This window comes from Crocodylus porosus, unplaced genomic scaffold, assembly GCF_001723895.1.
Source record: "Crocodylus porosus isolate Cpor-Errol unplaced genomic scaffold, CroPor_comp1, whole genome shotgun sequence".
In the NCBI taxonomy this organism is placed as follows: Eukaryota; Metazoa; Chordata; order Crocodylia; family Crocodylidae; genus Crocodylus; species Crocodylus porosus.
This window is the reverse complement of record NW_017728910.1, coordinates 35,862,936-35,884,462: the sequence shown is the minus strand read 5'-3', so window position 1 is coordinate 35,884,462 and position 21,527 is coordinate 35,862,936. Positions and strand designations below refer to the sequence as shown.

Below are 21,527 nucleotides of genomic sequence, written 5' to 3'. Positions count from 1 at the left end.
CGTGAGAGAGGGCCCCAGTGCAGGCAGAGCCCCAGGGAGGGCGAGCGTGAGAGAGGGCCCCAGTGCGGGCGGAGCCCCAGAGGGGGTGCAGAGGCGAGGAGCCCAGGGAGGGCACGACATTCAGGGGGCATTGACCCCAGCCCTGAGAAGGGGCGCAAAGGACTGGGAGCCAGGTGAGGATGAGGCTGCCTGAGTCCCACAGGAACTGTTGACCCAAGGAGGGAATTTGGGGCCAGGCACAGCTATAGCCACCTGAGCCCCAATGGTGAGAATCCCCAGGGCGGGCGTAGACAAGAAACCCCAGAGCGGGCACTCACTTTAAGACCCGAGGAGGGAATTTAGGGGCCAGGCCTGGCTATGGCCACCTGAGCCCCAATTGTGAGGGGCGCCGGCTGCGTGACAAGCCCGGGGGGCACCAGTGGGGGGTGCCGGCTGCGTGACAAGCCCAGGGGACGCCAGTGAGGGGCGCCAGCTGCGTGACAAGCCCAGGGGACGCCAGTGAGGGGTGCCGGCTGCATGACAAGCCCGGGGTCGCCAGTGAGGGGCACTGGCTGCATGACAAGCCCGGGGATGCCAGTGAGGGCGCAGAAAGGAAGACTGACCAAACAATATCCAGAACATCTGCAAGGCTTGGGGTGTGGTACAGGGGAGGTTGGAGCCACGCATAGCCCATAAGGCTGGAGTGCGCCAAGTCAATCCATACAGAACAGGGGCCAGGATAAACAAGAGCACCGTGTCCAAGGGGACAAAAGGCAGTCTCCCTTATGAAGTAGATACCACCAAAGATGCGGTGGGCAAGAACGAGGGTGCTTGATCGCCAGCTTGGCACGGTAGGGGGCGCTGGAGAGATCACGGCTGCTCCTAGGACCCCGCGCCATGACACCACATAGCAAGAGAAAATTCAGTGGGACTGTGGGGAAAAGTACTGTGGAGTGCCTTGCTTCCATCCTGGCCTCAGAGGGAAATGAAATGGGGAGATGGAGTTCTTTTGATATGTCTGAGTGAGAAAAGGGCTGGAAGCTCTTGTTGTCTGTTGAAGGGAGAGTGCTGCCCCACAACTCTAAATGTGGGTTAGAGCTTCTCACTGGCCAGCTGGGCACGGTGAATGTATCAATTTGGTTGCAGGCCAACTGGGCACTGCAAATGTATCAGGCACTGGGCTGTTTCGTTTGGGATTAAAGAGGTGGAGTTGGGAGTGAAGCAAAGACAAATTTTACTTATAACAGTAAAGATAAATTTTACTTAAAACAGCAAAATAGCAGCAAGAATATGTTTTAGCAGCAAAATATTGTTTACACGTATAACAGTTAATAAAAAGGTTAAGCTAATAGACAATATAGCAATAAAAGTTAAAAATCGGCAGTGATGATAAAAACAAACACACAAATTGACAAAAAGTACCCACTTGGTTGGCAACTTATCAATAGTCCCTCAGTGCCAGGTTGGGTCACACCAAGTTGATTCAGCAAAGTAAGGCGTCCCCGATCTATGCTGTCGGAGGGAGCGCTGGGGAAGGTCCCTTAGTCAGGATCTGGTCCTTGCTCACACTGGGAGTCTGGAGCCTGGGCTTGGAACAGCAATGACCATTCTGTTCTGTCCTTCCTACTGGTCACTTGATGTGCATGTTCCTTTATCTCTTGTCCTATGCTAATCTGTTGGCTTTAGAGCCACTCACAATCTTCCCCTACAGCTGTTACCTATGGGGTTAAAAGGTGTTAGAAATCATCATAATTGGTTTCTGCCTACACTTGGGTTTACCCAATAAGCAAATCACACCACGTTACTTTGGGGTCTGAGATTAGCATTTTTTGAAAAGTTTTGATTAGCGTTTTTTGAAAAGTTTTAATTTTGCCTTGTAGTCAGGTTTACCTTTAAGCAAGAACTGTTAGATTAGCTAACATTTGCAGTTTTGGTTTTTAGTTCCACTTCTAGGGGCCATGTTAGTCTTATGATTGGTATAGACAGTTAATTTTAACATTACGGTTATACGTATGACAGACAGGATACGTCTGCGGGAAACAATCTTGCAAGCTTTGCCTTAGCTAATATTAACTATTATGCCATTGCTAGATGCTCTCAAAAAGGAGATTGTTTTTGCTATAATTTGCTCATTAACCCCTTTGGTTCTGGCCGTCACAGAGTCATAGCTCTGGGTCAACAAAATGAACTGTAACCAGTTTTGTTGATCTTGCCGTAATAGTGGTCCATTCTGGGGATCTACTTTTTATTGATGTAGGTAGGGTACACAGAAGGAAACTGCACTTTGTGTTACATGTGGAAGAAAGTGAACTGACCAAATACTTAAAGCAACAGTGCTCAGCCCTGGCCCGTGCATTCATGGTTCTGGCCTGCAGGGGCTCCCACAGATCTGGAAGTTTGGCAGGGAGGGAGCAATGGCAATTAATATTGCCACCCTTCCCACAGTTCCACTCCTTTGCTGCCTGGAATCCCTCCACTAACCATGCTGAGGGCTCTGGCTGTCTGCAAGCTCCAAGAAGCACCTGGAAACCTCGACTGGTTCAAGCTTCGCTGAGTCATGAGATCCCAACTTTATCTCTCTCTCTGACTCCAGGAACCTGACTTTTGCTTTCTTAATCCGGGCACAGCTTTCTAAACGGAATGTTTGCTGATCACTTTCTCTCTCTGACTCCAGGCACAGCTTTCTAAATCTGACTTTTGCTGATCAAACTTGAGCTAGACTTCCCCAAATACCTAACTGAAACTATGTAATATTGTAACTGTTTTATTTGTCTATCTTGTATGGCTATTACAACTAGTATCATCATAAATTCATATACCTGGCAATAAATAACTTTTATGGTCAAGTTGGTTGCTATACTCTTTCAACCTCACGTACTCTTCCTTCCCCTTGACCTCCCCATTTGCTCTGCATTAACACTTCTTTTACGTAAGCCAAAGATCCCTGTAATGCCCAAAACTGCGGTGGAGTCTTCTCATCAAGGGAGTTTCTACTAGGACCATTGTGACAAGAGATTGGGACGTGCTGAGTTTTGAGGCATGTGAGGGTATCAGCTGAAAGTGCTGATTGGACCCAGCTTGCTCAGACGTACTCTGTTAGAGTGTGCGTATGTGTCCAACTGCATTTATTATCGTCCTGCTGAAATAAGGGATGAACTGAGTTTAGGGCACATGAGGGTGTCAGCCTGTCAATTCTGAATAATCTGGCCTAACTCAGATATGCTCTGTTAACCCATGTGCTTGTGTCTGACTGCATTTTATGGTTGCCCTGATGAACTGAGTTCAAGGGATATGAGGGTGTCAGCCTGTCAATGCTGAATAACCTGGCCTGACTTAGTTATGCCCTGTTAAACTGTGCGTGTATTTGCATATAGGTGTTTGACTGATTCGGTGGTTGGAGGAACCCAGCCCCACTGAAACAGAATCCTTCAAGGTAGCTCCATTGGGGGTGAGGACTTGCAGAAGGGAGAGATACAGCTCCATATAGAAACAAAAGTAACACATTGATAGAATTACAGAGACCCTGGAAACGGACCCCTAATGAGCACACCCCAAAGTGATGGGCAAATCTGGTAACAGTGAGAGGATTAAAAAATGCAACTTTGCCTGAGTAGCAGTCAGGATTCAGCTATGCAGTCAGAATCCTATTCAGACAGGATTCAGCCACTAATCTGAAAAAAGTCTCTCTTTTTCTTTTCTTTATTTAGCCTTCTGCAAACAAGATATGCACCTTATTCATTGGCATGGTGTGTGTGAGAAAATACAACTTGTATTAGGAAGCTGTGCACACATGCATGCATGTATGCAAGTGTGTGTGTATTAGAATTCACATCTTTAGAAGTGCTACTGTTGGAGATTGGGCAGAACAAATAAGTTATTTATCATATATGTTTGAAGGCTGTGAGATCTTTAATAATCAGCAAAAGAGTCAGTAAAAGCAGGTAAAAAATGTCTGTCTTTAATTTAACAGAACCATAGAAAATTAGGGTTGGAAAGGACTTCAGGAGGTCATCTAGTCCAACCCCCTGCCCAGACCAGGACCATCCCCAACTAGATCATCCCAGCGAAGGCTTTGTCTAGCCAGGCCTTAAAACCCTCCAAGGATGGAGACTCCACAGCCTCTCCGGGTAACCTGTTCCAGTGCCTTACTATCCTTCTAGTGAGAGTTTTTCCTGATATCTAACCTAAACTTCTCTTGCTACAACTTAAGACCATTGCTCCTTGTTCAATCATATGCCACCACTGAGACCAGCCTAACTCAGGAATTTTTAACATTTTTGGATCAGTATACCTCTGGCAGACGGGTGTGGAGCAGTATACCCCTGGTGGCTGGATGCAGAGCGGAGTGGGGGAGGATAGTGCACAGCTGGATGCGGAGCAGCGGCAGCTGCTACATGCGAGCTTCCCCCGTGTCTGGCTGGGTGGGCGGTGCCTGCGTGGCAGTGCGGGATAGTGCATGGTGGCGCTCTGTCCCCACCTACCTGCACGTATCTCCTGGGGCCTTTTCAAATACCCCAGGTTGACAACCCCTAGCCTAACTCCATTTTCTTTGTAACTGCCTTTCAGGTAGTTGCAGGCTGATATTAAATCTTTTCTCTGTCGTCTCTTCTTCAGACTAAATAAGCCCAGTTCCCTCAACCTCTCCTCAGAAGTCCTGTGCCCCAGCCCTCTAACCGTTTTTGTTGCCCTCTGCTGGACTTCGTCCAATTACTGTGTACTGCAGAAAGGATATAGACTATTTCAGATGTGGCCTCACCAATACCAAATAGAGAGGAAGAATCACTGCCCTCGATCTGCTGGCAATGCTCCTACTAATGCAGTTCGGTGTGCCATTAGTCTTCTTTGCAACAAGGGCACGCTGTTGGCTCATACTCAGTGATTGTCCACTGTAACCCCCTGGTCCTTTTCTGCTGATTAGCCAGTCAGTTCCCAGCCTTACTGGTGCATGGGATTGTTCTATCTTAAGTGCAGAATGTTGTACTTGTCCTTATTGAATTTCATGAGATTTGAGCACAATGATCCAGCCAGTTTCTATCTACCTTACAGTCCATTCATCCAACCTGTACTTCCTTAGCTTGCTTGCAAGAATGGTGTGGAAGACCATATCAAAAGCCTTGCTAAAATCAGGGTACATCACATCCACTTCACCCTCTGCATACACAGAGCCCGTCATCTAGTCATAGAACAGGGATGGACAATTATTTTGGCTGGAGGGCTACTTAATGAGTTTTGATGAACTGTCAAGGGCCACAAGGGTAGCCCTACCCATTGATGCATACCCCTGGTTGCCATCTTGGAATCAGAAGTCCCAACCCTAATCCCTGACCTTTGCCACCAGAAGTCCCTCCTCTTGCTTTGGAAGTACTTATTTATTTTGGGAGGGAGGATGTTGCCATCTTGAAACCAGAAAACAAACCAAATTGTATACTAAAAAAAAAATCAAACATCTAGTATAACTTATTTTAATAAAATTAAAATACATAGTTTTGTCCTGATTTGTGTGTTTGCATAGTGTATAGCTCAAAATACAATCTTATTCTTGTATAGTGTGTGAGGGATGGTAAGGGGGCATGTATGGGGGAGTGGTTGGGGTGCAGGTGTGTGTGATGGGGTGTGTGTGCGGTGTGGGTATGATAGGTGGGGTGTGTGGGGAAGGGTGGTGGGGTGGGTGTAAAAGAGTGTGAGTGTGGGGTATGTGGTTGGGGTGGGAGCTGTGGGAATGTGTGTGTGTGTGTGTGTGTGTGTGTAGGGTTATGGTGGAAGGTGAGAGTGTGTGGGAGGGTGTGGGTATGTTTTGGGGGGTATGGTGGAGTGTATGGGAGGGTGTGGATGTGTATTTGTGTATGAGGGTGGTCCTCGGAGTCCCTGGAAGGTGCCAGTTCCTGGATCTGCATGTGGTGGCACTGAGAAGGGCCAGTTCTGCCCAGCCCCATAACACGCAGCCCCTGCCCAAGTCCCTGGGTGCAAGTGGTGGCAGCATGTGGGGCCTGCCCAGCCCAGCCCCATAGCTTTCCTGCCCAAGTCCCCAGCCACACATGGTGGCAGGGCCAGCCCCACACAGCCCCATAACCACAGCTCCTGCGCTCTCACCCCAGTCCCCAACCACAGATGGTGGCAGCGTGTGGGGCCAACCCAACCCAGCCCCATACTGCATGGCTCCCCATGTTCCTACCTAATCCCCACATGCCTGAGCAATACTTCTTTACTCTTTCCTAGTCATTCATCAAAGGTTCTACTTCTTTATAAATTTGCGTTTTGTGTGTTTGCTCACTGAAGAGTTCCTTGCTAAGGCAAGCTGGTTTTCTTTCATACTTGCTAGTCTTACTGCACAGTGGGTTGGTTTGTTCCTGTGCTCTCAGCAAGGTTTCTTTAAAATACAACCCACTGCTCAAGAATCCTTTCACCTTCAGACTGGCCTTCCAGGGGATCCTGCCCATCAGTTCCCTGAGAAAGTCGAAGCCTGCTTTTCTGAAGTCCGGGTTCCTTACTCTGTTGCTCTCCTTCCTTCCTTTCCTCAGGACCCTGAGCTTTATCATATTGTGGTTGCTGTTACCCAAGCTGCCATCCACTACTACATCCCCCACCAATTCTTCCCTGTTTGGGAGCAGCAGGTCAAGAAGAGCACAGCCCCTAGTTGGCCTCTACAACATTCTCCAACTGTTTTCTTTATGCTCATGGTGTGAGCAAATGTTTTGTGAGCTCTTGAAAGGAGATCCATAAGTTCTTGTAGTAGGTGTTTGTCGTGGGCTATAAAAGCAGGAAATAGAAGCTCCCTGGTGAGCACCTTTCTAACTTTAGACTTTGCTTTAAATTGTGACAAGTTGAAGAGTTTCCTGTCCGATCTTGCATAGAGGTACACTCATGGTAGATAATTAGGCTTTTGACTTGCTCCTGAACAGTGGTAGGAATTTTTTGCCTCTGTGGCAGGAGTCAGTAGCTGATGGCCCTGACATTGCATCCAACTTGTGGAGCAGTGGCTGGAATGACATTCAGTGGTGGGGGGCTTTTGCTGTTCTGCACCACACTGCACCAGGCAGCAGCAGAGCAGGGGGGAGCTCTGCCTGCACTGTGCCACAGTTGGCCTCCTAGGGCTTTGGCAGAGGGGGAGCTCTACCTGCATTTGGGCAGCACGTGTTCCATGGAGCAGGGCTTTCACTTCTCTGCACCATCCTACAGTTGGACAGCAGGGCGAAGTGGTGGTAGCTGGATCTTAGTGCCTGCCTGCCTCCAACCTGAGCTATATTGTTCTGGCCCTTCTCTAGAACACATTGGTGACCCCTGCTCTATGGCTTTCTCTCTGCTCTACAAATTCAGTCCAAACTTACATTTGCCAGCATTTATATTAAAACAATGGAGACGATTGTTCTGAATGCATCTGTCTTGGCAGTAGTAAGTAATAGCAGGCGAGAGGGAGAGAGGCGCACCGTGTACTGCTGCCCTCTATCTAAGAGGAAGGCACTCTACTACCACTGAATGAGCTGAGTGATGATGGGCACAAACCCACATCACAAGTCAGTATTTGGGAAATTGCTGTTTGTCATGATTGTCATTGGATTTCATGCTACTTCTGCTCTTTTATTCTTTTGTAAGTAACTAGTTTCCAAACATTTTAGTGGTTTTTAAAATATCATAGAAGTGATATTTTAAGTTGAAAAAACAAGCCAAGCAAGCTTATGTTACAGAGATCGCTGTATAATGGACAATCTATACCATGCCCAGGAGCAATTTTTTAACTTTGAAACATGAAATAATGCCCTGACATTCGAGCATGATTAGCAGGTCCCAACTATGTTGTTAAAGAAGGCATATTGTATGCCTGAAGTAAATGAAAGCCAAGTATGAGTTTCAAAGCCTTGATGACACTTAATCAAATAATTCTCAAACTGCTGTTGCTTAGTCAAACTGGTGAATAAAACAAAAAATCTTTTTCAATATCTTAAAAAAAAAACCCTCTTGAATTTCAGTCTAGAATCTGTTGGTTCATATCATACAGTGGCTCCGGGTATAACAGAAGTAACAATTGAAACATTGCAAACAGCCAGCTGTGCAGACATACACGCCCTTTGAAACATTCCAAAATGTTGCTGAAGCACTTACAATGCAGTACCTCTTGAAATAAGACTATTATGAAGTGCTTCACTTCTTGTTCTCATACATGGCACAAGAACCATAACTGAAGCTGAAACTGGAGCTGAGCTCATTCCCCGCCTTAACTGGATCTGGAACTGGGGGGGGGGGAGCCTCGTGGGGTGCAGGAGGCCCCCCTCACCTCTATTTACCTCTCCTCTCCAGTTTTCTGCTTTTCCCTTTCCTCTACTTTCCCTTCCTATGGGGGAGAAAGGAACAGGCCCACAGGTCACTGCATCCTCCTTCAAAGCCCCCTGGTTAGCTTTCTAAAACATTCCAGCTGGGGGAACACCACAGGGACTGTATGTATATACCTTAGCTGCAATAATTCCTTTTTGAAACATTTCCAAGTGTGTTTTGCTTTTGAATCATTATATCCACTGGTACTGTGCATTTGCCCTGCTTCTTATGCTGACTGAGTTTCTCTCTCTTCCCTCTTGCAGCCCTCCTGGCTGCTGAATAGTATGATGACCACTTTGGCTATATTTGGAAATTTAACTCCTGGAGATTTAATTTTGTGTGAAAAAGCTCTTCCTTTTGTTACTAGTTTTCTCCTTCTGTCCCTCTTTTGACTATTCCAAAATATCCATGAGTCATGCATCTGCTGTGTTTGTAGGTCTGACCCAATCAGGCTCCTGCTCTGAACAGGCCTCATGACAAAATCAGAGCCAAATATACCTTAGACCTGGCATCACTACAGTCAGTAGCGTGAATGCTGGTTGGATTAATACTAAAAGGCCTGACCATCATATGTGTAGGTGTAGAGCAGGAGTCTCTTCACAAAGAAGACCTTCTCCTGAAAGTTGAAAAAAAATGTCTTATATGGACAATTCAATATGAACTGTGCCTGAGCAGGTCTTCATACCAAAGGCACTACATTACTTACCTCAATGGAAAAATTCCAGGCTCTTCTTTACTTGTGTTTAGATTCATCTATTACAGGGGCAGGTGATTATTTCAGGCGGAGAGCTGCTTACCGAGTTTTGGGAAGCTGTTGAGGGCCATGTGGGTAGCCCCGCCCCTTGGCAGGTGCCCTGCCCCCTGGTTGCCATCTTGCGACTGGAAGCCCTGACCCCTAATCTTTCACCTTTGCCACCAGAACTCCCTCCCCTTGTCCCTGGAAGTACTCCTTTCAGTAAGAGGGCTTGCAATCTCAGAACCAGAAAAATACCAAATTATATTCTAAAAAGCAAACATCTACAGCAGGGGTCGGCAACATGAGGCCATTTTGCTTGGCATGCCCTGGCCAGCGCTGGCTCTGGGTAGCTGCTGGCCGGGGCCAGCTGCAGCCGGGAGGCTCCAAACTGCTGCACTGGGCTCCGGAGCCCAGGCATCAGCTCTGTACTGGCGCATGCACACATGCCTCGGAGCAGGTGGTGGAGGAGGGGCCTGAGGCAGTGCAGTCTCTCTCCCACTCCTGGCACAGAGCTAGTGACTGAGCTCTGGAGCCCAGCACAGCTTATTTGTAGCCAGCCTAGGCTCTGGGCAGCTGCAGCAAGCAGCGGAAAGGCTGCAAACAGCTGCGCCGGGCTCCATGCTGGTGGCAACTGCATGGATACCTTGGGGCAGGCAGCAGGATGGTACAGCCTACTCCTGGGTGCCCATGCAGTTGCTGCCAGCATGGAGCTGATGCCAGAGCTGTGGAGCCCAGCACAGCTGGTTGCAGCCTGCCCGCTGCTTCCTGCAGTTGCCCAGAGGCCAGGCTGGCTACAAACAGCTGCGCCAGGCTCCAGAGCCAAGTCAACAGCTCTGTGCCAGGAATGGGGGAGAGACTGGGGCTGCACTGCCTCAGGCCCCTCCTCCACTGCCCGCTCTGAGACACGCATGCATGTGCCAGTACAGAACTGATGCTGGGGCTCCGGAGCCTGGCACAGCTGGTTGCAGCCTCCCAGCTGCAGCTGGCCCCAGCTCTGGGTAGCTGCTGCCAGTCAGGAGCCTGGCCTGCTCCCAGGAGGCAGCTAGGGTGCTGCAAGCCCTGCTGGGAGCAGCCTGGGCTCCAGCAGCTACCCAGAGCTGGGGTAGCTGCTGACAGCCACAGAGCCTGGGCTAGGGGGCAGAGGTTTTGGATGGGGGTCAAGGGTCAGCAAAGCTGGGGGGCAAGGGGCACAAGCAGGGCATCTTACCATGTACCCCCTGCCCTCATTTTGTTTTTCTGGCATGCCGGCACTCTGGCATCTTCCAAGGTAGGCACTGTGGTGTTTTTTGGCACTTCGGCCAAAAAAACCTTGCTTACCCCTTATCTACACCATTCATTAATTTGATTTAAAAAATATTTTTGTCCTGATTTACATGGGTTTGCGTATTGTACATAGAGGTGGTTGCACAATAGTTTCAAATGGAGTCTTACTCTCGTATGTTGTGCAAGGTGGGTATAAATTTGTGGGAGCTGTGGGTGTGTGTGAGTATGTGGGGTGAGGGAGCATGTGGGGGTGTGTGTGGATATGTGGGGTGTGGGTGGGTATGGGGTTTGTGTATGGCAGTGCAAGGGGGGGGGGTGCATGTGTATGGTGGGTTGTGCATGTGGGATTCTGCCCCCAAGCCTGCATGCACACAGACTGCACCGAAGCCTGCACACACTTACAAGCACGGTCCCGTGCTCTGTGGTCCGGCAATGCAGCCAGGAGCCATGTGGTGTTGAAGTAGGGAAGGAAAGGGGGGAACTGGCTAGGAATGGGGTGTAGCTGGGCTGTTCAAGCCTCCCGAGGCTCCCTCTGGGTCCTACTGCCCCTGGTTCCTGTCTGCTTTCACACGGAGCCAAGAGGTAATAAATATTAGTTTATTAAATTTTTTAGGAGCCTGGTGGGCTGGATTCGGCCTGAGGGCTGTATTTTGCATGCCTCTGATCTATTATGTTCCACTATAGTTGTTTTCAGTCTTCTGTCATTTGTTAATATCAACACTTCTCTAGGGTCTTACACATGCATGTTTACCAGTCCCAAAGCTTCTTCCCATCTTGGCATCCCATCTCACACTCAAATTTCTTGATGGCCTTCACGTCAAACAAAAGAATGAGTGAGTTGCAAGTGCTTGTAGTTCCACATACCTTGTTCTACAAAGAAAAACTACCAAGACCTCCCACAAAATACACTATCAGGGTGGTGTCTGAGTTCCATCTGGAGGTTAACGCTTAGGTTTTTTTCATGCACTTGTAACAGCTGCTGCTGGATTTGCAGCAGGGCTCAGGATCCCTGCAAAGGCAGAGCGGGAAAGTTTGCAGAAAGTTGCAGAAAGTTGTTGCTTGCAAGAGCATCTGCATGTTTTTGATTGGCTGCTGAGGCTGGTGGGGGGAGCAAGGGGACTCAGCCCAGGGACTCAGCCAGGCTCAGAAGGGAAGGAGCCCCCAGACCACAGAGCTCGAGGAGGAGCCTTGCCTGTGAAGTGAACCTGCCCTTAGTGATGGAGAAGATGACTTGGTATCCTATTTCCCTTTCTGAGGCAGAGCGCCCATGTGGAGGAATGAAGGTCAGCTTGCCTAGAAGGGCAGGATGTTGATCTGGGAAGGCTCTGGAGAGAGTTAACTGAGAACCAGCCTGGGGCCAGATGGGTGATAAACCCAGGGTTGTTTCAGGTGTCAGCACAAGGGACCATGTCTGGGAATTGGAGAACAGTGCTTTGGGGGATAGGAGACAGTGTGTATTTCTTTGCAAGATACCACAGACAGCTGAAGCGAGGAGAGCTGCTCTTCCCCATGCAGGCTCTAGCAGAGAGCCGAGAGCAGAGAGCAAGAGTCTCAAGATTTAAGCTGAGGAGTTGTACTGAGGGTATCTTTGATTCAGTTTGTACAGTGTTTTAGTTCATTGATAGCTGCCTTTGACAATTAGATTATTGATATCCTGTTCTGCTATTAACCTCATTCATATATTGGGTGTTTTGTAAATAATAAACTGTGTAAATAGTTAGACTGTATGTGGGGAAACCGCAAGAAAGCACGCCACGAAGAGGTGGCTCCAGCCTTAGGGGCTGGGAGGTTGACCAAGGCTATTTAGCACCCTGGGACCCTGAATATGGACATGGCCATGGGTAGCTCTGTGGCTAGGGTTACATACTATATTGCTTTTGGAGAAAATAAACTGCATGGTTTAGATCAGTGGTTCTCAACCTTAGATTTGGGGCATGCCACAATAGACTCGAAGCACCTCTCAGAAAATGAGGGCTGTTAGTCTTCATTCTTTTTTTTTACTACAGAAAAATAATAGAGCAGTTTTTCTGTTGCTAAGAACTTAGAAAGACCACTGCTGTGGATTTCTATTTGAAATCTCTGAGTTTATCTTCTGAATCATGCATGTAAACCTAACAATGCTAACATTGTGCGACACCCTTGAAAGGATTGCAGAGTGCCATGGCACCATGGTTGAGAATCACTACTTTACATATATCTTACATTCTCTGGTGCTAGACTGAGCTAGGACTAGGTCTTTCAGATTTTCCCTATATGTTTGTGGCAATTGGAGATTAATCTAAAGTTCAAGACTGCAAGGATATAACTCAGTGTATCACACTGTGCTACCAGCTGAGGCTGTATTCCCTCACTCTTCATCAGTTCTCACTCTGCTAGAACTTAGTTAAGATCTTCAGCATCTCAAAAATATAAGACTATCTGAAATCCATAAGGCTATGTGGAGCAATTTGCTTATGTTTATAAATCATTATGCACTGGATTTGGCTACAAGATCAGATGTGAGATTCAGGCAAGAAGTACTCCAGTCCTGTTTGACTGGCATAGTTGAAATTTCTCATCCCTCACCATTTGGAGAGGATATTCCTTGCCAGTCCCTTAAAGAGGCATCCATGCTGACACATGCTAAAGAAGAGAGGCTAATTATGCAACAGTGGCTATGATTCTTTGCAGTGATTTTGTTAGCATGGATCTCTTGACATCCTTCATCCCTGCTTTGAACTGCAGAAGAACCACAGATGTTTACATCTGTTCTCCCCATGTATGGGAGAACAAGGTGGTTGAGGACATATGCATAGCCATGGCTAGTAAAAAGTAAATAAATAAAAATACTGGTTTAAGCACATCCACTCATAGTCACCACAGCTCAAATAACAGTTATTGAAGGATAAATAACTTCTTTTTTTTTAAATTATCAGAATAAGAAGTCTGCAGCTTCACAAATAAAATTTTCATATCAGAGACTTGAATGGTATTTTCAGCAACATTTAAATTTCAGTTGACTGTAAATGGCAGAAGAGTTTAAATGTGGTGCTGGATTTTTTTTTCTCTGTCCTCCTTAGATTGGCATATTTGCAGTCGCACATCATTTTGACAATTTAAAAAATCTTCCCTTTATGAAGAGTCCAATATTAAGTTAGACCTAAAGTATATGCTTGCTATTTCCATTGCAATTTTTTTTTAATCTTTTCCTAGCAGATTTTGCTGTATATGTGTAAATAGTAGATAGGCATTCTCCTTATAATCATATTTTCTGCAGGCTGCTGCTGCTGCTGTTTGCTCCTTAAGAATATTTGCATGAAAACCAAGATACATCTCTTATTGGTTTTGTCTGCTTCTACCACTTATTCTTTGCCTAAAGTCATAAGCCTGCGTTCCTTTTGACATGCATATTCCACAGAAGCCAAGCAAAACATCATAATCCTGTTTGAGACTATATGAATGATAGATGGAAATAGTTGTTCTATCACAAACACTGAATTAAGACTAAAGGCAAAGAATTAAGCATCAGGAAAAGATGCCTTTTTAAGAATCAGGATTCAGCAAGGAGAACCGGAATGCCTTTTCTGCAGTATTCCAAGGCCTTCTTGGACTTAATATTATCTCCCTGTCACATCATCGCCTTTTCAGGCAGGATTGCTGTAAGTTTCTTCCTACTCTCCAGAATTCTTAGCAAGAATTCTTTGGAGTAGCTAAAGGAAAGGTGAAGTTAATAGCAAAACTCCATGGACTTACTATAAGGATTTTTGCTTCTAAGAAAGAATCCTTTCTTACTCAGTTTCTTCTTTCTAGAAACAGCAGTTCTATCTATATCTTTAACCTTTTTTACGCGACCAGCTGCCTTAAATGTTAAATTGTTGCTGTTGAAACAGTTGACTTCATTTTCCCCTTCAGTCTTTTCTTTCCTCACCACTCAGTTTTAAGTACAGCTCACGGGCTATATTAAAGTATTGTGTTGATGTTCCAGCCTCAGATATGAAGCATAGTAACATAAAAAGCACAAGTAGGTGAAAAGATGTTTCGACTGAAGAGTCACGAAGTGGACATAAGTAGAGGAAATAGCATAAGAGACAGACTGACAAGTCAAAATACTTTTTTTATCGGTGGCTTCCAGCTTTAATAAAGCTTTTGAAACATGGTGTGCCTGCAAAGTCCTTGAGTGTACTGCACAGGAATTCCAAGGGCAGTCCCTTATGCTGAAGATGTGATATTAAAATGGAAAAGGTCTTAAGCATTTTTGGTAGCAGGATATAAAAATCCAAAACAAAACACGTCTAGCTTGTGTCCAACAAATTGGGGCTGTTAGCTGGCTACTCTTCATTAGAGTTAGCACACTGATTATTTTTGATCTTTTGAGAACACGTGTTTGGTTATAACACAGTACGCAGTAGCAAGTTGAAGTTCTGAATTCAGAATTGTGTGTGTGTGTGTATTCTAGTGGGATTTCACTTTGTATTTTGCTTTAGTTTAGATGAAACCTGATGTCACACAGAAACTGCTAGATGCTGGTGAATAATCCCAGGGTTTCCAACCAGCCAGACAATAAACAATTCTATGATATTTGATGCAGCAGCTTCTCTAGAGCCCATCTGTTTCAAAATAACCTTAATACCGCTTACTATGCGGAATGCTTTGTTGACTGGGCTGTCCTAGTTTCCTTGAATGACTGTGACTGTGGCGCCATCTGCTGGATAAATGTGTTTGTCATCAAGCAGATAGCTCCCGTTTAATCATGTCAACGCATTGTTTGCTGTGATAGTCGTCTCTCCCACTCAGGCAAAGAAAAGATCCCAAATCAAATTATTATCAAAAACCGCACTTATTTTGTTTATGGAGCATCACACACATTATGAAAAATGTTCTGCCAATGGCTTTCGTCTTTCCTTTCTCATAAAATTAATGTACCCAAAATGGGGCTGTCTAATTTAGGAGTAGTGTGCTGGCTGCCAGTCTTGGGTGTATCACATACAGTCCTGCTGGAACAAATGGGATCACCTAGAGCATAAGTGACAATAACTACAACATTATTGTCCTGTATAGTTGTTTTTGTGACTCTGGCCAGATGCACACAAATAGGGCATTTCTTGGGTTAGGTTCTGTGTTTGAATTAATATACATACAGTTGGCTACAATTCTGATTTTAGATGCCTATAGTAAAAACACCTGCTAGTTGTTGATGATTGTCTTCAGTTTTAGTTTTGAACTCATTGGCTACATCTACACAAGTGCGGACGTTTGTTTCCATGAGGACAGGATGCAGCTGCTACTTTTCCCCAGGGAACACCTGTGCCATGTGCCCTCTGGCGCACGGCAGGTTTCCCCATGTGGGGAAGGGGATGCTGGGGCCAGCACTGGGCTCATCCCAGCAGCCTTACCTAGGGCTCTGGAGGCCTTCTACGCCTGCAGTAGCAGCAATCCTGCCACTTGGAGCCAGGCTCTGGTTTTGGGTGGCACACTCTGCCCCTGCATGCACTGTTCCACCTTTTTTTGTGTGGGTTTTTTTTGACTCTGGAATCTCTTGGGGTCAACCCCCTTCCCCTCCCCACAGTGCTGCTACCTTGCAGCATGGAGAACCACTGAATGTATAGTATGTGGCGCTGCAGATGTGTTTCTGGTGCCACATACCGCACGGCCATGCTCGTATGGACACAGCCATTAGGTCTATGGATGAAAATATCAGAATTCTTAGTAATATTAAATTTAATGTCACCTAAGTGTTCTAGTTGCATACTTCACTTCAAACAGATTGAAAACTTTACATAGCAAAATATTTGAGAGATAAAATGTATAGAACATATTATCTTACCTTTTAGGCCAAGTTTCTCATTTGCCTTGTCTTACCAAGTCCTGCCAGGTCTTACCAAGTCTCACATGGTAAGACTTGGTGGTCTGATTACAGGCAGAGGTAATAAGAGGTATTAGTTGCTTCACTGATAGTAACTTTTTATAGGAAGAAAGCAGCTGACTGAAATCTCAACTTTAACTTGTCTGCCTTACTTGCAACAGATAGTTTAGTGGCTTGGAGGGCCATTCCCTTATTGTCCCCAAGTGTTTCATTAAGGAATGTGCTTCTTGCATCCATATTTGAGTTGTATGTAGCATACATTTATAACAATTTGTTCTAATGTCATAAATTGCTCTGATGCAATATCGGGTAGTGGATGTGCTGTAAGTCAACAGTTTCAGCAAGTGTTCAAAAATTATAACAATTAATATGGATACATAGAAAACCCCTAAACATGAATTACAGTGAAGAAGAATGTTTAAATTTAGAAGATAATTTATTTTTCTAAACACACAACTAGGTAATATTGAATTTCTTGCATTTACAGCCCAAATGGAATTTTCCAAATGCTGTCTTTCTTTTTTTATGCCTTCAGGCAAAATTCATAGTAAGAGGTTTATTCCTGTTTTGGTGCTTAGATTGTTAATGCATCTTGAGCCATGATTTTGAAGATATGTTTTATTACTGTAAAATATACTAACACGAAGTGCTGAAGAATGTTAATGAAAAACACGATCTTTAGAGGAACTGAGGATGAGCAATGACACTGATCTGGGAATTGTAAATGCTCGGCACCTCTCAAGACTTGGCTTGTAGAATACAGTCCTTTTTTTCCACTCCCCAGTCTTTCTGTGTTATCCAAAATAATACTAATAATAAGACTTGAATTTAAAATTAATTTTTAGACATTGCAGAAATCATGAATAGGCACTGTGTTTTCCATGGAACCATTGAACCAGTCAAAAAGCTGCAGTTACTTTTACTTACACGAGTCTGTGTGTCTCCTTGTTTCATTGAGTATAGATGACCATAGATGACTATGTTGAACATGCTGAAAACATGGTCCAAATGCCCAGAACCTTAACAGTAATGTGTGTTTAGGTCAGATTAATTTTATTGCAATGAAATAAGCTTACAGCCACTATAAAAAATAAATTTCCTTGGACAGTTATTTAGCTCTCTACCAATAAATTATATTTCTTCATAAAAGCTTAGTTTTTCCATATTACATACATTCTTTCCTGATTTATACAATTGTAGATAATCTGCAAATATTTTTTCTTCCTAATTACAGAGCTTCAACAGAGTTTGACGTAAAGCCTTCTTCAAAAATCCTTTCTATGCTTCCATGAAAATTATTCCTGCTGCAAAACTTCCCCTGGTTTATAGCATTTTTTTAAATTGAAAAACCTTGAAAATATTTGTTGTTTTTGTCTGTGTGTATGTGTGTGTATATATATATATATGGTGGCATATCACTTTGATATTAGATATACCAGAAAGTTATACCGGAGAGTACTGGAGGTGGATTCTAATTATTATAGTGATTGCATCCTGGAAAAATATAAGTTCAAAATAATATGTTAGAATACAGGATCTGTGCTGGACAAATATCTGGAGCAGGTTTACTTCATGTGGTGATGAAAACCTCAAAAGTGGTCAGAACTTTATCTAGAATAGGACTTGCATTGCGCTAAGACTGGTGGCATCAGTGAATTTGTTGTTGAGCCTTGTCTATAATGCCTAAGCATTCAGCACAGAGAGGCTAGACTGATGCTACAGAGCTGAGTTTCTTTAGCTCATACCCAGACTATTATTTCAGTACAGTCTGGAGCAGTTTTTGCCAATAAATTATACCTCTAATTTTTAATTTCATTGAAATACAAATGTTGACATTTTCAAAAAATCATGTCTAACTTAAAGCTATTTTCTTTTTAAAGGAAAATATTTTAAACACATTATATACCATATTTACCTGAATTCAAGATGACCCTCCAGTAATTAGATTATATAAATGTATAATTTTCCATTTGTTATGCTTTTCCATGTATAACATAGAGACTTGTCTTGAATGTATTCGCTCCCTTCCCTTCTACCCCCACCCCTGCTAATGCAAAGCAATGGGAGAGAGGCAAGTGGCGGGGAAAGAGTGGGTGGGAGGGCAGGCAGTCTGATATGGCCACTGCCCTCCCCCATCTTCCTCCCTCATCCTCCCCCCCCATTCCATTGCTGGCCAGGTGGTAGCAGTGGTGGCATACTCCTCCTGGCAATGTCTGCCCTCCTTGAGCCACCCTGGTCCTGGCCGGCAGTGACAGCACAAGGTCAGAACCAGAGCTGGAGCTGTAGCAGTGCCTGCCTCAGGCTGGTTCTCAAATCCAAGACAAGGTGTCCCTCCCTCCATGTTGGGCAGGGGAGGGGACGACTTGCCTTGGATTCAAATAAATATGGTACATTAAAAATTGTGTAGTCCCTTGTTTTTTCATGTGTGTGTCCATTTTTCTTATTCAGATATACATGTCGTACTTCAGCATCAGTTTATACTCTAATCACTGTTATCTGCTTAATTGGGAATGCAGAACAGCTTTTAGTTCATCCATGACAAAAGAAAGTTCATTAAAAAGATCTGAAAGAGAACTTGGGATTTTGGAGAAGAAAACAGTTTACATTTCCGCTTGTCTCTTTCAGCCCCAGGTATAAATACCTTTCTCACTCCCTGGTAGTATTGCCAGCTGATTATTTTTATGGCAAATTCAGTTCTTCATAGATCTTTATGAGAGTTGAAAAAGTTGTCAAAATGTTTGATAATTCAGGAGACTCCAAAGAGTGCTTGCAGTTTGAAAGAATTTTTTTCTGTTTTATCAGTTTTCTAAGAAAGCTTCAGACTTGTTCATGTCATCATTTGTGCAGGCTTGCTTCAAGTCACAATAAACGTGAGTTTTGCTTCCAAAAGTGAGTATGTAGCCTCAGTGGACAGCAGTTCTGCACTGGAATTCAATGAAGATGATGGTTTCAAATGGGGACAGTGAATGAAAAGACAGGCAGGAGGCATGTGTGTGTGTGCATGTGCTATAAATGTAAAAGCAACAAAAAAGGGTTTATGTATATTAGTAGTTTAAAATTTCTTGCACTCTTACTAAATATTGATTAATGGATCAGCATTTGCTGACATGGTTGGTTAATCATTGACCAGAAGTATTGGCCAAAAAAATCTTTATCAGTGCACCCCTACCAAAAAGTTTGGCCCCCACTGATCTAAGAGATACTTTACTGTCAAACAAAGATTTCTTATCTTTTACTGATTAAAACTGCACAGAAAATCCTTCAAAGAAACATTTCTATGATAAAGGATTTTTCCAAGACAATTGAGTCTCTAATAGGATAGGAGTCTGTGTAGTTCTAAATCAGCTTCTAGAATTTTATGTTAGGGTCCTATGTACCTCAGTTGAGCACAACTTTTCACTTGATTCAGTTCAATATAGTTTATTAATAAAGACAGATGATGCTCTTATTAATTACTTTGTTTATATATAGCCTTTTTTCTTCCTGTGAGACTGTTTGTTTGTTTTTCACTACATTTTAAGATTTGAATTAATATCCTATGAGTCGTACTAAGGAAGTGGTAGATGAGTTGCATGCAGTTGTAGACCTGTGGCATCAGTTTCTGGTAGTTAAACCTCCTTGTTGGATATCAGAACCAATAACATTTAAAAAATATGTTTCATGTTGATGGAAAAAGGTTGGTCAAGATCACTACTTCCCTGAACTTTTATCAGTCTTAGAATTGCAAGATGGAGATGACTTGATGTATTATGAAACCCAAGTGGTTAACCTTGTTTTTTGTTCTTTTTTTCATTTTGTATTGTACAGATTTCAGTGCAGGCAGATATCATCACGAGAGACAACCCTATGGTTTTTGGTTTCCATCTGAACAGTTGTCAGAAGAGGAAATGAGAAGACAAAGGCTTAATAGATTTGAGAGGAGGTGAAATCATCAGATGTCCAGTGGAAATGTGTGAAGTGCTCTTCATAGTTGCCAAAATAGTTGCAGAACTTTATACTGTTTTTACTTTCCTTCATAATTATTTACCACCAGCAAAATGTGCAAAAGACTTGCCAAACTTGGGCTGAAAATCTGGGCTTAAATTAAAGGGGTCCAAAGTTTTGAGCTTAGAGTCGAAATGCAGTCCTTGGCAGCTCACCATTTGCTGTATGTAAATACTGATCAACTAAGTCCAGCTCTCAAGGAAAATAAGGAAAATATACCTCTGATGTTTGTTTTCAATTCTTAATTTTTAAACCAGCCATATCTTTCCTCCAAAAGTTTTCCCCTCTGTTTGCCCATGATGAGCAATCTTTTGAAATGTTTTGTGTAAAATGTTTGGGTTTTTTTAAAATACTGCTTGCATAACACCATCTGAGCAATGAGCACATTTGAGCCTGGCTGATACCGTTTCAACATGATTTTGAAAGCATGTGCAAGTTGGGTACAGGTGTAGCAATCCTAGTAAGTAACCAACACAACGTATTTTACTGTGAAATTTGGTTATCAAGTCATCAAATTGTCAATTTTGTCTAGAGAACATTTGCAGTAAAACCAATTTGTAACTTTGTACGGTACCTTGTGACTGCCTGTAACCAGCATGGTAATCTTGAGCCTCAACTCTGAATGTCCTTCCTTTTTCAGGGTTATTTTACTTTAATAGCATTTTTGTTTTTGTTTTTTTTCAAGGGAAGTGACATGAGCTAAAATTGTGAGGCTAGTTCCTTAGTTATATACTTAATTAGTTCCCTTGTTCAAAAACTCTGTGTATGCATTAGGCTACACAAACTCTACCATGTAAATGTTCAGACGACTGTAATTGTACTGTTTTCTTCCCATTGGCTGTAATTGGCTCAATTATAGTTTCTGTAAGAGTGAGCTGTGTTGGGAGAGGGAAGATGTTGTTGGCTGGAGATAAGCTGCTTGCTTGGTGCTGTCAGAAACACTGGACAGCAGGGCTTGATGTACCCAATATCAGTACTAATGCAGCTCTGTATCAGGACAACACCATGACTCTGCTTAGCCTACACGCCCCCACCCCCCAGTAACAGATAGTCAAATAATGGCTGTAGCACTTGGAGGCTGCTAAAAAAAAAAGACAGCTGTGCTCTGTCTCCACTGCAGTGTACCTGTGCAGGGCATTGTGGAGCTGCAGGTTTGTAGAAAACTTAGAATGCTATTGGTCACACACAGCAGCTAACATAGCAGTTCTAATTAACAGGAGGGGAGATGGGGACGGGCAGTATGTCAGTATGTGTTACCATCCTGAAAGATCATACTTTAAAAAAGAAAGTCTGAGCAATGGAAAACCTGGATGGGAGAAATTCCTTTCAGTCTTGAAAGGCATCTCCTCTTGAAAAAAAAATTTTGATTGCTGGCATATGATGTGGAACTGCTGGAAATGTGTAAGCACTGATTTA

The 21,527-nt window shown here is 44.0% G+C and overlaps 1 protein-coding gene across 1 annotated transcript in view; it reads left to right on the top strand.

The window, feature by feature from the left end:
• The window catches only part of RHBDD1 (rhomboid domain containing 1), a 75,711-nt gene extending 54,785 nt beyond the window's left edge, over positions 1-20,926 (top strand). The window contains exon 6 of the mRNA XM_019533049.1: positions 19,935-20,926. Within this exon, the coding sequence (XP_019388594.1) occupies positions 19,935-20,053 (119 nt within the window). The 3' untranslated portion in view covers positions 20,054-20,926. The remainder of the gene's footprint in view (positions 1-19,934) is intronic.
• The last annotated feature ends 601 nt before the right edge of the window (positions 20,927-21,527 follow it).